Source organism: Bos indicus, chromosome 1 (assembly GCF_029378745.1).
Source record: "Bos indicus isolate NIAB-ARS_2022 breed Sahiwal x Tharparkar chromosome 1, NIAB-ARS_B.indTharparkar_mat_pri_1.0, whole genome shotgun sequence".
NCBI classification, from domain to species: Eukaryota; Metazoa; Chordata; class Mammalia; order Artiodactyla; family Bovidae; genus Bos; species Bos indicus.
The window spans coordinates 117,300,272-117,316,100 of NC_091760.1; the positions used below are offsets into that span (position 1 = coordinate 117,300,272).

Below are 15,829 nucleotides of genomic sequence, written 5' to 3' on the forward strand. Positions count from 1 at the left end.
GCTTCCGCTGGGCATCCAGTAGGAAGATGGCTAACTTCTGAGGCTCAACAAGCTCCAGTTGGGCCATGAGCAGCACTGACAAGTGTCCTAACAGCTCAGCACTGGGCACCTTAATGGGAGCCAGACGTGTGATATTTTCCTAGTTTGCTTGACTTTTGCCTCATTTGACCTCTATCTTGAGTACAGGGCTCCCAGGTGGTACAGTGGTAAAGAATCTACCTGCCAGTGCAGGAGATCCCCAGGAAGATCCCCTGGAGAAGGAAATGACAATCCACCCTAGAATTGTTGCCTGGAGAATCCCATGGACCGAGGAGCCTGCTTGGCTACATAAAGTCCATGGAGTCACAGAGTCAGATACAAGTGACCAAGTAAGTTGCACATATAAGTCTTGATTCTTGGTCTTTAAAAGGTGACTTTTTCTTCAACAACATTAAAAAAAAAAATCCTAAGCACTGAAATGAGCATACCTCTCTTATAACACAGTACTCAGACACAGAGGAGGAGAGCTGATTCTGTCCAACTGCTTCCCTACAGAGGGTAAAGCCTCTGTAAGAATCCAAGAACGTGAAAAAGGCTGACAGGTCTAGGCTGTGCTTTATGGACTGGTGGATTGTGAGAGGGCAGAGGTGTGTGGGTGTGTAGGTGTGTGTGTGCAAGTGTGCATAAGATGGGTAGAGGGGTGTGTGTGTGAGAGATGGGCAGAGAGGTATATGTGTGCATGCATGAGATGGGTAGAGAGGGGTGTGTATGTGCGTGTGAGATGGGTAAAGGGGTGTGTGCGTGCATGTGATGGGTAGAAGGGTGTGTGTGAGAGATGAGTAGGTGTGTGTGTGTGTGCATGAGATGGGTAGAAGGGTGCGTGTGTGTGCATGCATGCAAGCACACCTACAGAGGTCCCAAGGGATCACATTGCTTCCATCTCTCTGGAGTCTTTCACTGTCTCCCTAAATCCATCGGTCAGGACAGCAGCTGGCATTTATTGAGTACCTGTCTAGAAGCTATACAATATTGAAATGTTCCATCCATACAGTTTTGTGCAATTTTCCCATCATCAGCAGACAGAATACCCATTTCACAAACAAAGAACTGAGACTCATCAAGGTAGGTGAATTGTCTGCGATGCCACCAAGGAAATGCACTGCCCCTCTGCCTCTGCCTCGCGGTGGAGAGCTGTCCTGCCTGCACCCTGCCATCTGTGCCTCTACACGACCTCTCGTGCCTGAATCCCTGGCAAACCTGACATACTACATAGCTCTTGGTTGCCCTCACACCCGCCCACCTAAGCCAAAGCCTTCAGAGGGGTGGCTGCTTCCAGTTCACAGTCCTAGCAGCTTTTTTACAAGCACCCAAAACACCGACTCAGTAAATGTCTCCCAAGGGCTTGCCGGCTCCGGCACGGTGCTCAAGGCTGATGACATGCTGCTGAGCAGGAGGAATGCTGCCCTGGGCCTGCAGAGCCCCGCACTTGCAGGAGGAGACACGGAACAAGCACAGCTGGGACAGAACAGACACGGGGCTTTGGCCCTGTGGACCATGTGGGCAGAGTCCTGCAGCCACACTGATGCGGAGCCAGACTGGCCCCGGAGGCCTGGACGAGAGCTGAAGGAAGGCCTGCTCTGGACTCTCCATTCAAAAAAACCCGTGTGAACTCATCACACCTGCCCAGGGAGAGCTCTGTAAACAGCCTGGATAGAAAATAAATACAAACACTAAATACATCCATTTGGATTTATCAGCAGAGAAGAGGAATGTGCGTCCACCAGCCAGTGCCATCCGGCCTTCGCGTTACTTAGGGGAGAGGCGGCTTCCTCCAGCCCCAGATAGAGAAGTGAAAGGCCGCTCTTCCTGCCTCCTTTTGACTTTCCCTTCTATCCACGTCCTCGGGGCACCCAGAGACACAGCTGCTTCCCGCCCTCCCCCATGACAGCCAGCAGAAACCAGGGGAGAAGTCACAAGAAAGGAAGTGATCTGGGGGCCCTGGAAGGGGGAGTGGGGCCCTCCCACCCTGCTGCTCAGGGGTAAGGTCAGCAATGTGACTCCTGCCTGCAGGTCTCGTGTGACAGGCTGTCAGGGCTTGGAATCCTCAGGAGGTCCCCACAGCCCCTATGGCAACCTCCTCGTGTGGTTATTAGTCTTCTCTGCATCCAGCAGGCAGAGCAGAAATGGTTCTGAAACACTGAACAGGCAAGTATGTGAGTAAGTGTTGCATAAAACAAGTAGCAGGGCCTGGAAGGTGACAGGCATCTGAGCAAACACAGCTCCCCCGACACACACAGACACGGAAGCCATACTGCAAAAAATTGTCATAAATATTTCAGAAGGATCTGTCCAGTGACTCTTTCTGATAGATTACTCAGAAAAGGTGACCAATCTGAATTAAGGACTTAAAATGTAGTTTTCATCTTACTCATAAAATAGCATCATAACCACAAAGACATCCTGCTTGGCTGGCAGAGTGATAGACGATTGGGAGAGTTCACGTACAAATTCTCACATCCAGGTTCTCCTGAAAGGCTGGGTGATCAGGCGACAGTGGGTCTGTACAACCAAGCAGAAGCTGAGATAGGGCGCCCTCCTCAGAAAGTGCGGCCCTTTCCCGGTCACCTTGGCCCCATCCTCTAGGTGCCCTGTCCACGGCAGCCCACAAAACCTCACACCAACACTGAATGCAAAGCCAAGCAGCATCACTCTAAAATAAGTAAACATCAAGGATTCTGGGTTCTGTGTTTTCACCTAGGCCCTAACTCGGAAGCAGAGGCTGGGCCACTGGGACAAGGCAACTGGGGGACAGTGTGGGGGCGGGTGTGTAAGGGAATAATGCTTCCCATGGCCCAGCACAGCCCCCACGGGACACTGCCCTCCTCTCATTATGGGACCATAGGGGCAGGACTAAGGCCTCAAATGCCCTCATCCCACACATCACTGCTTTCAATGGACCTTCACGGAATACCGAGACTGAGTGCACACAGGTCTGATCCTCAGAACTCGTGTGCCATCTGGACAGCTGCCCCCACCCCACCTCGCCCAACACGAGAGGCAGAGAACTGAATTTCCCGTAATCAGCAGTTCCAGAGAAAGGAGAATCCATGGGGTAAAGTTCACATTTCCCAAAGAGATGTGGGGAAGTGGTTCTGCAGTCTGGGGCCAAGACACCCCTACCTACGCACGACTTGGGAAAGCACGAACCTCAGCCTGGCTGCAACTGCAGAGGTTGCTCGGCTGTTCTGTCGCCTATCATATTGTCTAACTCCTAAAACAAATTATGAAAGCAGCAAAGGGGAAATGTATTTTAAAGAAGTGAGCTGTGTTTCTGAATCCTAACCACACCACTGTACAGAAGTATCACTCATCAGAGAATTATAGCTTCATCACATTGGTTCTTCCAATACAATACTGATAATGACTATTATGTTATTAGCGTAAACACTAACAACTTTTTAAGGCAAAGTGCTCATGTCTTCTTAGAGACAGATAGAGCAAGGAAGTATTGTAGCCAAGGCAAGAAAGGGCCCTAAGGCACAGGCAAGTTGCCTGTAAGCAACTTGCTCAAAGTCACATAGCTGATCAGGGGTCAAAACAGTTCTGCAGCTCACACATGTATTTCAGAAATAAATAAAATTCAGTAGTCAAGAAAACAGTAAACCCTAGTGAGAGGAAACAAAGATGAACCACTGTTGTTTACATGCATATACACACATACCTTGATATACACACACAAATAGATGCCAAAGTCATATTGTAAAAATTCTTGTTATAAATATTTCAGAAGGATCTGTCCAGTTAACTCTTTCTGATAGATTATTAAGAAAAGGTGACCAGTCTGAATCACGGATTTAAAGTGCAGTTTTCGTCTTACTCATAAAACAGCTCAGTAACCACAAAGCAACCACTCACACAGCAAATTTTTCTGGAGTTGAGTCAACATTCACTATCATCACTCTTGAATGGGTAGCATGGACGTTCCTTCCGACGAAGTCTGTGACTCCCGCACAGCCCCGGGCATATGGCGCCCTCTAGCGGCACACACTTCCCCACAGCCGATGTGGAATGGTCACTCCTTTACAGTGACAAGAGCTTAGAGCAGCGACCTCCAAACAATTCTCACACAGCCGCTCAGCTCAGCTGGGTTTTGTTTCGTTTTGCTTTTTTTAGTAAATGCTCGCAATATACACATATTTATAATTTTTATATGTTCGTTATAAAACTTAGACCAGAGTTGCTTACAGTGTAAAGTCTTTTTAAATGCTATCTAAATAGAAGTTCTAGTAACTTCCTCTCACACACACCCCTATCACAATAGCTCATCTCAACGACCCACTCTGGTGGCAACTGTGTGTGAGACAGTACAGTGTGACTACCCAAAAACATCAGACCGCATTTCTGTCCTTGATAAGACACTCAATATTTTCTCCCTGAGAGGCTGGCTTGGTTGGGTGAATCCTGCAGTAGGTTAGTTCATTCATTAGCAAGTTAAATGTCAGGCCAACCACAAAACTGAAGTGGCTCTGGAGGATTTGGTCAAATTCCCTCCAAGGAACCACACCGTCCTGACTCAACACTTAGTGCAGGAAGCTCAGCAATCTACAAGGACACCCTGAATGCCGGGTGTCCCTACTGTCCTTGCAGAGAGCTCACCTCTGCATATTCAAAAGTAGCGCTGGTGGTAAAGAACCCGCCCGACGGTGCAGGAGATGTAAGAGAAGCACGTTCAATCCCTGGATCGGGAAGATCCCCTGGAGAAGGACATGGCAACCAACTCCAGCCTTCTTGCCTAGAGGATCCCACAGACAGAGGAGTCTGGCGGGCTACAGTCCACAGGGTCAGCAAGAGTCGGACACGACTGAAGGGACTTAGCACACACACATGCATGTGTATTAAAAAAGCTTAGTACTCTTAGAGCCTTTTATCAAAAAAAAAAAAGTATTACAAGGAGAGAGACTTTCAGGTCACCACACCAAAAGAACACAGCAATACCTGCATCAACAGGCAGAATTAGGTAGGCGTACCATCAGTGTGCACTACAGATCTACCGAGACTCTCTCACAATGAATCAGAAAACACACCTGGTCTAGACCTCACTCCCAACATCCTGACGTGGCATCACGGTCGAGAACCTTATTTTTGAGCAGCAAGGCACTGACTTGCAAATTACTTTAAAAAAAAAAAAAAAGAATGGTAGGGCATGCATGTGTGCTCAGCTGTATCTGACTCTGTGCAACCCCATGGACTGTAGCCCACCAGCCTCCTCTGTCCATGGAATTCTCCAGGCAAGAATACTGGAGTGGGCTGCTATCTCCTTCTCCAAGGGATCTTCCCAATCCAGGGACTGAATCCGTGTCTCCTGTGTTTCCTGCATTGGCAGGCAGATTCTTTACAACTGAGCCACCTGGGAAAGTATAAAAAGAGTAACCTGGAACAAATTCACATCACATGTAGGATAAAGGTTAACATAAAGGTAGGATAAGGAAAAGTTTTTGGTTTTATCCCTTCTTACTACCTACACATTCTTAAAGCCTAGTACGAAAATCAAAGATCAGTTAACTATAGTGTTCCTTCGTATATAGCACAGAGAAACATAGCCATTATTTTGTAATAACTTTAAATGGAGTATAATGTGTAAAAATACTGAATCACTATGCTGTATACCTGAATCTAACTATAAATCAACTATATTTCAATCAATCAAATTAAATTGAACGTTCCTTCAAGATGGGCACCACGTGTTAAAACTGAATTCCTAGTGCTTCCACAACTTGGATATACTATACATGCTTTACATGCATGTAGAAGCAGAGTAAACTTCCATTTCTCCCAAAATAAGGTTGAGAAAATATTGAAACGTCTATGTTACTAGAGTAGTTCAATAATGAGACACTGAAAGCGTAATATAAAAATTATCTGTGATGGCTAATTTCATGTGTCAACTTGCCTAAGTTACGGCTCCCAATTTCCTGGTCAAACTCCAGTCTAGATAGTGCTATGACAGTGTTTTTGTTTTTGTTTTTGTTTTTTATGTGAATAACATTTAAATCAGTAAACTCAGAATAAAGCAGATTATCCTCCATAATGAGGGTGGGCCTCATCCAATCAGTTGAAGGCCTTAAGAGAAAAGAAAAAAACAGCTTCCCTGTGTCTCCAGCCTGCTGGCCTGCCCCACACATTTCAGATTTGTTAACTCCTACAATCCTGTGAGCCAATTCATTAACATAAACATCTCTCTTGCCTTTATATTTTTACATATATATATATATATATATAATTTCCTCTATTGGTTCCGATTCTGTAGAGAATCTTGTCTAAATAACTGTCTACAGATTTTTCAAAGACCATGACCACAAGTATTAATTAATTCACTGCTCTCTGACATGCCAAATATCAAAACACATTCCCCCTAAATTAAAGCCAAACCATTATATGAAGTACAATCAGATGAAGGATATTCCACTAACACCAAAATGTTAAGTGTGATGATAAAAAGGCTAAGAAAAAATCTTCCCAACCAATATACTTAGACCAGGCCAATGGACACTTCATTTTAATAGTGGTAGGAAATTTTAGTCCAAAAGAATGATTTCAGGGTGCAGCTGTCTTACAAGATAGTACACGTCATAGAAAAGTATAATTCAGTTAATTGCCAGAATTAACTGAATAAAAAAGAAGAAAATATGCTAAGAAAATTAAAGGTGAAAAGAAGAAAAAAATATTAACTACCTCTTGGTTGTCTTTGTTTTGGTTTGCCCAGAAAATCTTATGATAAAGCGTCTCCATTGAATTGCTGGAATCAGTTCGGTCAAAACAGTGTCGATCCAATACCTCCAACGTGTGCAAAACCCGACTAATGGTCACCCCTAGATGCAGAAAGCAAGCAAGCAGTTAAGAAAGGCCGAACAAAGCCAGAGCAGCATACTACAAAATCATCATCAGGTGGGACAAAAGGAATTTTAAGACATTATTATTCTCAGCATAAAAGAATTGCCAACAAAATCAAACCTGACATTCTAGACAGCCCAGATTTAAAGGGCACAGACCGAAGAATGTCCCCAAAACTCAGTAGGGAACTCTGTCTAAAAGCATCCTTGTTCACACTGAGGACTGAGTAGCAAGAATTAGAAATGGCATCAAGTCCAACATCCAAAAGCACTCCTCCTTCTGCTGTTCTGTACCTGCTGTCGACTCTTGGCACTTGTCAAAAGACCACCGAACTTCCACTGCACGGCCTCTTTGTTTTATCTGCTGTTCTACCTCATAAATCCTTGCCCGAACCTGAAAGATAATCACTTCTAATTAACTTTTGCTTAGAAAGCCACAGCAGCTGTCTAAATCATGCCAGGTTTTTCCACGCAAGCAGAGCGCCCCACAGTGAACCACAGTCTCGACTGCACTGTAGGAAAGGCAGGCGGCTGCCCGAGAAGCGCGTTTCAAAATTCACAAGTGCTGACTCCATGCCAGTGTTCAGTGCTAAATGCTCACAAAAATAAACGCTTACCCAAAAAATCTTTACAAGTGAAACATTTTCAGGATATCATAGAGAAAGGTCAAAGTTCTAAAATATCATCTTTGAGCCACTCTTCTATGTCTGAAAGCAACTAATCATGTTTTATTAAGAAAACTGCTTGGTTTAAAAGGAAAAAAAACAGAGCTTTTATTTTAAATATTTGTCCCAGTCCTGTGGTTCAAGTTTCTTCAGTCTTTGAACCAAATAACCCAGCCCTAATGAAAATATATAACAGTTACTAAATACCCAGACTCCTAGCTCTATAGTATATGACTCTACTAACACACAGACTCTGATATATTAATACTAAACCTGAGTGTCATGATCTTATATCAGAACTACCACCATAATTACCGTCTAGGGGGCAGGAGGCTCTGCAAGAACCACCCAGCAAAATGTTCAGAAGAAAAGGAACAATATGATAAACTTCTGCTGTTCACAGAGACTATGGACTTCCCTCTTCACCCAGAGAGATGGAGACAGAGACAGGAGGGCCCCTAAGAATCCAAGCTGCTGCAACCAGGCTTGACCCACTGTGCCGTGATGCTGCTCAAGACTGAAAACACCCCTCCAAGCACCGTAACAGCAAGTCTACCTGCTGGTTGAAAGCCGTGTTTCCTCCCGGCATGGGGAGGCTGGAGGGAGCCACCTGCAGCAGATCCAGGGGCGAGCCCGGGTTCGCGCTCTTATTGTCGTTTGTGGAGTAATTCCACACCAAGGCACTTGGGCAACAGAGAGTAACAGTCTGGAAATAAAGTGGTAAAATTCAGATGCTTAGAGGAAGGAAAAAAGTATTACAAGAGCTAAAAAAAAAAAAAAAAACATCATAGTTAAATTACAGTTTTCAACGAGTGAGCTTAAAACATGAAAGTCTTTTCTTACCCCCCGTCTCAACTTTTCAAATGGTGAGACAAAAAAATTATGACAGAATTATTCATTTGAATAGGTAAAAATACACTTATTGAGAAATTAAGGAATGTTATAATTTATAAGCTAAATTCTAGCATAAGAACCTAGGAAATTTAATAAAAATGCAATAAATTTTAAAATTATCTCCTGAAACAATGTTTTTCATGCAATTAAAATATGTAATTCCTAAGCCTGTAAAATCTAAAAAGATTTTTATTTTTTTTACCTCTCAAATAATGGTATGATATGTAGCCTCATAAATCCTGGGCAGGCAGCAACCCTGCACAGGGCCCGGGCAACACACTTTTTCTATAAAAGCCAGTTAGCAAATATTTTTTAAGGCTTTCAGGTCACCTAAAGTCCCTGTTACCTACTCTTCCTTTTTGTTTAAAGAATATAACACCTGTTCTTAGCGTATAGGGTGGACCTGGCCTTCAGGTTATAGCTTGCCTACCTCAACCTTGGACCCCTGTAGACATTTTTTTACTCTGTCAGCTTGCACAATGCAGTTTCTCTGACCAACTTACCTATACATCACAACCACCCCAAGCAGTAGGAAGCAGTATTTCCCAACTGTTCCAAAAAGGAATGGAAGCCACGGAGGAGATGAGCGATCAGCCCAAGGTGATTTCAGGCCTGGAATCACTACACTCACTAACCCTAACTATGGATTAGGTTCTCATTAAATTAAGTACTATAGTTCTATAATACTATAATTAAGTATTAGAGTTCTCATTAAATTAAGCACACACTCTGTGCTGAACACTGTCCTGGAAGCGACAGTGTAAGAACTGTCTCCAGCCCCCATCCACACATGGGGAAACAGAGGCGCAACGTGAAAGCTACGACCTGGCAGAGCAGAGGCTACAATCAGGGCAGTAATGATTCTAGAAGGCGTCTTCCCCACTACACTCTTATGCCACTCAACTATACCAGCTCAGAGAATGAGTGCAGTCTTTCTCCTCTAAAATGCAAAGTATTAAAAAACTAGACTCTGAGGCCCAGGAGACATCTGCATGGAAACCAGATGGCATATATCAAACTCAGGCCCTGAATCCCACCAGCAGGAGCATTGGTCTTCACTGGTCCACACCCCATTGCCTTCCTCTTCTCGTCTCCTGTCCATGGGGAAGTAGTTCCCTGTGTTCTTAATTCCAAAGCCTCCAGTATCCAGGGCACCGATCCATCCAATAGTCCTCCGCTCCTAGTCTCAGACTCCCCTCTACCAGCATACCCTTAGCTTAGGAATGCGTTCAGGCTTGCCCATCAAAAAGCAAAACTTTTTTTTTTTTAAATCTCCACTCACTTAGCACCAAACTCTCTTCCCTTCACAGGAATGATTCTCAAATCTCCAATGTTCCTCACCCACACCTCAACATGACTCCTCACTATCATTCACTGACGATCTCAACCACCATGTGAGTCTCAGTCATCTCCTTATCAGACCTCCCCAGTCACCTGGGCACTGTGCACTCCTCTCGAAACCTCCTGCAGTGCCCACAGAGGCAGTCCCGCATGGTGGTTAAGAGTGTGAACTCTGGGTCCCAACTGGGTGCAATTTCCAGGTTCGCCTCTTACTTGCTGTGTGACCTGTGCCACCATCTCATCATTCCTGTTACAGGAATGATACTGGCTCCTTTCTCATAGGATGATTCTGAGAACTAAATGATGCAATATACCTACATCTCAGAAGAGTGCCTATAGAACATGATAAATGCTACTGCTATCATTACAACTGAATTATGACTATAATAGTCTCATCATCTTTGTTTCTAACAATACTCTCCCACCTCACTCTTTTCTCTCCAGCCTGCCCAAACTTCCCTGGTCACCTCTGGGATCCTCCCCACTGCTATCTCTTACCTACTTGTTCCCTCTGGGCCACAGATCATCCCTCACTACTAACTCTCTAGGACATCACTCCCTCTCCAGGTCTTGACCAGCCAAGCGGCCTTAAGTGGCCCAAATCCATACCCCTGGTCTGTGGTCTGCCCCCGTCTTCAAAATCAGACATGCAACCATCTCTTGAACATATCAACTGGAGATAAGACAGTCCAAAACTGAACTTACACAGACTCATCCAAACTGATTCTTTCCTTGTCTCTATCTCCCCTACCCTCCCCACTCCCAAAGACCTTCCCTCTACTGTGGCCAAAGCAATCTAACAAACCACACACTGACCATAAAACTCCCTGATAAAACTTCCCAATGACATCCTAATTACAAGGCACATGGGGGGTCTTCTATCCCTGACCCCCAACACATTTCACACTTTATGTTCCAAGAAAGCCAACCTGCCCACAAGATGACTTACCAACCCTCCGGGCCTTTCTCCACACTGCCCCCTCTGCCAAGAACAGTCTACACCTTGTTTGTTTGTTTTAAACCAATGTAAGTGCCAGACCAGACCACTTTCTTCAGAAAACCTCCCTGAATTCTAGGTTAACTGAAAGTTCCACTTCTCAAATCAGCCCCGAGCATCCCTCCACCAACCTTCCCTCATCTCAGCACATGGACTCTCAAAGCCCTTTACTAAGAGCATGACACATTAGGAGCCCAAGAAATGTGACCTGAACACTGATCTTTGAGCTCCCAGGTCTAGGACAGGGCTGTATCTCACTCTTGGTAGCACTGGGCCAGGGGCTGACATTCTCCTGGACCACACAAGCAATGATGCTGGGCAGCTAAAGAGAGTCTGAGAAAACTATTAGGATCTTAAACAGAGAGAGATGGCAACCATCTCAAGCTGCCGACTGAGGAAGCTACATAATGCTGCATGGAGAAGCTGTCTTCCCCAAAGAACAGTAACACAGCTTACTTATTCCATGGGTTCCCTGAACAATTTTTTAATCATAAAACAGCCCCAATAAAGAACTAGACAGAAGCAATGAATCCTCTCGCATTGTGATCCAACACAGGGATACAAGAACAGGAAACTTCCATCTATCAGTTATTCAGACCAGGATAAAACTAGAGTTGTGACATGAGAGTTGAAGCATCACCCCCAAGTCCGCTGTTTGCTGCACAGAATGTGGACATAAAGCAGGAAGGGCCGAGGACTTACCTGCAACATACAACTAAGTCCATAAACCAGGGGGCCGTGCTGTGCACAGGAAAGAAAGTCGGAGAAGGCCAGCTGCACAGGGCTCATGCCGGGGCCAGGGGGGCCAGGGCTGGGGGCCCCGATGCTCGAGCTGTTTGGGCCTATTATCACATGGGGCGAGTGGGCGGCAAGGAGGCTGGGGCTGTCGCTCAGCAGCAACGCCAGACGCCGGGCACAGAAATAGGCGAGACGACGGGACAGGTAGGCCGACTGGACAAACTCATCTGAATACTGAGGAACACAAGGACACCAGCCTTCAGTCACGTCTCAGGCTACTCGGTGAGATGACCATTATAATACAGGCTTCTCAACATTACAAACAAAAACAAAAGCTTTCAGAAGTACTAATACAGACCAGTGCTGTCCAAGAGAAATATAATGCAAGCCACACATGTAATTTTTAATTTTCCAGTATCCATTGGGTGGCAAAAATATAACACACACACAGATAAAATTAAAAGAAAGATGTATTTTATTTGGCCCACTACACCTAAATCTAAAATGCTATCATTTCAACATGTTATCAACACAAGTTATCATTTCAACATGTTATCAACAAAGTTATCTCACAACATTAGTGAGATATTATATATCCCTTTCTCCATACCAGGTCTGAAGCCTGGTGGGCACTTCAAACAAAGAGCACATCACAGTGTGAACTTGTCACATTTCAAGGGTTCACGAGTCATGTTGGCTAGCAGCTACTAGAGCGGGCAGCACAGGTCCAGACGACTTGGGGAAGACGCAGATCACTAGTATGGTGTGGGCTCTGGAAGGGACTGGCTACCTTTCACTGGACACTCTTTCATATTGCCTGAATTGTCAAATATATGAGTTACTTTTCCAGGAATTTTTCTTTAAATAAATTTCATCCAGACAGCCTAAATTTTAACACACCTCAAGACAATCATGAAAATAGGATGTTCCCACCCCCGGGGGCTCAAAGAATATTAAAAGAATGTAGAAGACCCTCTATATCCCTAAACAGAGATAATGGGTTTTGTTTTCACAGAGATCTATGTGAAGGAGACAGTATTTAGAGAGCTGTTTGCTCAGCTCAGGGACAAGGGAAATTCACGTGAGTGAGAATACTTGAGAGGGACACATGGCTAGTACAAGTGACCTTTACAACTTACACGAAAGCCTCTTATCACTTCGAGTGTTGTAGCATTAAGATCTTTCCTCCTTCCATTTCAAAAAAGCCACCTATTCTTACCAGACTCATTCCTTGCCCATAAAATCAATTGGCTCATGATTACATGTACTATACCTGCAGCATTAGTGGTAATAAGAGTTTAAGAAGATCATCATCCATTGGTCTGATCTTTTCTAACACATCCAATATCCATGTCAAATATTCATGCTTTTCCAGCATTCCTTCCTTAAATGAACAAAGAAAAATTACACTGATAATGTTAAAGCAAAACCAACTAAAATTTAAAAAAAAAAAAAAAACCACTCTTATCTTTATACGTAAGTATAATTTTACTATTGTTTTCCTTGTTGCCAAACAGTCTCATTGATGAAAGGTGAAATTCTAAAGAAAGAAAATAACTGGTGTTATTTTGCACAGTTGGCTTTGGAGGTTTTTTTGGTTGTTTCTGCATACCTGCCTCATTCTAAATTCATAAAAATTAATTCCTACAAGAAAGAAAATTTGGAAGCATTCAGATTCCCAGGGCATGTCAAGTGCCTGGCTAGATTTCAGTGTACTAAGAACTCATAGTACACTGGCGTGCTGCAGTCCACCGGGTCCAAGAGTCGGACACGACTAAGCGACTGAACTGAACTGATGAGCTCATGCTCAAGGAGGACTTGGCCAATGTTGATCACTACAAAGAACAAAAGCACCTATCATACCATCATCTCCAAAAGAGGCTGAAAACCTCATCAGAGCCCAGGCCCTCTAGTAGCCTCTTTTGCTCTCCTAAAAGGAATTTCAGATACCATAACCCACCTACAAAATATAACTTTAAAAATCAAGATAATGGCCTGTAAAAAATGAAAGGAATTTATAATAAAATAACATATACACTTCTGACATAACTACACTAAAAACAACATGCCCACAAATTTCCAAAATGTTCCACAGGGTTGGTATAGCCCCCCCTTAAGATAAGCACTGTTAACATTTTCATCTATTGCCTTCGTGTATGTGTGTGTATATATATATATATATACATACACACATACACACACACACACAAATATATACTTCTTTATGACATTCTAGGTACACATATATTTAATGTCATATTACAGCTTTATATTATGATTCACATCATAAGAGAGTCAAGACAGAAACAAATGACCTAAATGGGAAAGAAATCGAAAAAAGGGAAGTGTGTGTGTGTGTGTGTGTTTAAAGCTGATTCACTTGCTGTAGTGTAGAAACAAAACACTGTAAAGAATTATACTCCAATAAAATGTAAAACAGACAAACAAAGATAGAAACAAAAAGTTATGTTTAAAGTCACGGAAACTTTTATGGTCATTCTGGTAACAATCTTAGTAGTTAAAATGAAGCCCTACTTTGTTCCTAGAAACTCTGATATATCTATGGACCATATAACCAGCAGTCTACTACCATGATTATTGACAATTCATTTAAAAATATACTGCTAAATTACTGTTTATATATTTAAAACATTACAGTGACACCACATTCATGATATCAAAGTATTCACTCATTGCTAATTTCTTTTCTTTTTTTGTCTGCACCAAGGGATCTTAGTTCCCCAACCAGGGATCAAACTCGTGTCCTGGCAGTAAAAGCAGGGAGTCCTATCCACCGGACCACCAGAGAATTCCCCTTATTGCTGATTTCTAATTTTTTAAATGTTTCAGCTAACAGTTAAGCTACAGGAAAAAGTGCAATTTAAAATTATCAGACCAATAAAGTAAACTTCATGTTAAAGAAATAAATAAGATGGAACTTTGCATTAAGGATTAAGAGATGGTGAATGCAAGGTTCAAAAAAAGAGAGTCTTCATAAGCATGACTTCCAAGGATGACACAGTGTTCATCCTCAAGATGTTTTTCTTATGCACCTGTACCCTCATTTCTGCACATGAATGTCTGCACACACATACAGTCAGTTTCACATTTCAGATTACAATGAATTAAAATATAATGAATTTTAAATGTTAACATTAAACTCAGATTCATCCATTTAGAACCTAACTGCGTCCTATAAAGGAGATACTGATTTCCATGTTCCTAAAAATAATCATTCAAAAATACTAAGCATGCTTAGAGACACTTTTTCAAAGATGCAGGCTAAATCCTCAACTCAATAAAAGCTCAGAGCAGGCAGGGAAGGAGTCCTCTGCTAAATGACACTAGGATTTGTAAGCATTTTTGTTTTTACTGATTTAAAACTAACAAAGCTACCTCCTAAAGGACCAGGCTGTTTCCTACTTTGAGCTCTTAGAAAAAGTTGCTTACCACGTGGAAATTATAATTAACGTTCTAAGGGTAGAAATTTAGAAACCACACATCCTTTCTACCCACCTACCCCATCACAATACCAGGTCATGAAAGTCTATGCTGATAATACAGCTTCAGATGAATACACTTGTCCTTCCTATTCACCAAGAGTAAAGACTGAGGCAAAAAACAGCACAAGTGCCATCTTCTGGTCAGTATGATGCACATCAGTGTCTCAGGATGGAAGTTTTAATCAGTCCTCAATGTCTTACCCATCCTCTCAACCATATTTTAATCTGCAGCCAAACAAAATTAAGATGACCTTTCCACAGAATAACTAAGCTCTAAAGAAAATCTACTATAAGATAGGAAGCATCAGCATAAAAAATTCTTTGAATAAATATCTCCAATTTCTGCAAAGTTAAATGGCTTGGGAGGATTACATTTAATGGTGCCATTATAAGCCAATTAATGGCATTAAAAAAGCTGACATCACTGAATGTTGGCGATCAATACATATAATAGGAAGCTGTCATCTCCGGGCAAAGGTGTTACCTTTAATACAAATTCAGAGTTATGTTGGATGTCTTTCTTTGAATGCAATAGTTCATATGATGATATAATGTAACACCCCCCAAACAATAAAGTGTAAGGAACGTGCCCTCAGTCTTGAGTTTCGTAGAAAGCTTACCTGGAACATGTGGAATGCCAACTTTTCGTTGTACTCCCACTGCCTCATGGCCTGCTCCACGTCGGGTGGCACAGGGACAGGGCCATCGCCCGCGCTGGAAGCCAGGTGGTAGAAGTCGGAAATCTTGGCCAACTGCTCTCGAAGATACCTGGTAGATATTTGCGTCCACTCTGCATTTTTTTTAAAAAAAAGAAGCCATTTC

General features: G+C 43.1%; 1 protein-coding gene across 7 annotated transcripts in view; it reads right to left on the reverse strand.

Annotated features, from left to right (window-relative positions):
• MED12L (mediator complex subunit 12L) overlaps window positions 1–15,829 on the reverse strand; it is a 506,270-nt gene that overhangs the window by 271,509 nt on the left and 218,932 nt on the right. For 6 of the 7 annotated variants that reach the window (XM_070768376.1, XM_070768425.1, XM_070768339.1 and 3 more), the window contains 6 exons: window positions 15,628–15,797; window positions 12,778–12,888; window positions 11,469–11,738; window positions 8,091–8,240; window positions 7,164–7,263; window positions 6,712–6,848 (listed from right to left, as the gene is read on the reverse strand). In XM_070768376.1, the coding sequence (XP_070624477.1) occupies window positions 6,712–6,848; window positions 7,164–7,263; window positions 8,091–8,240; window positions 11,469–11,738; window positions 12,778–12,888; window positions 15,628–15,797 (938 nt within the window). The remainder of the gene's footprint in view (window positions 1–6,711; window positions 6,849–7,163; window positions 7,264–8,090; window positions 8,241–11,468; window positions 11,739–12,777; window positions 12,889–15,627; window positions 15,798–15,829) is intronic. The other variant, XM_070768473.1, reaches the window with a different exon arrangement.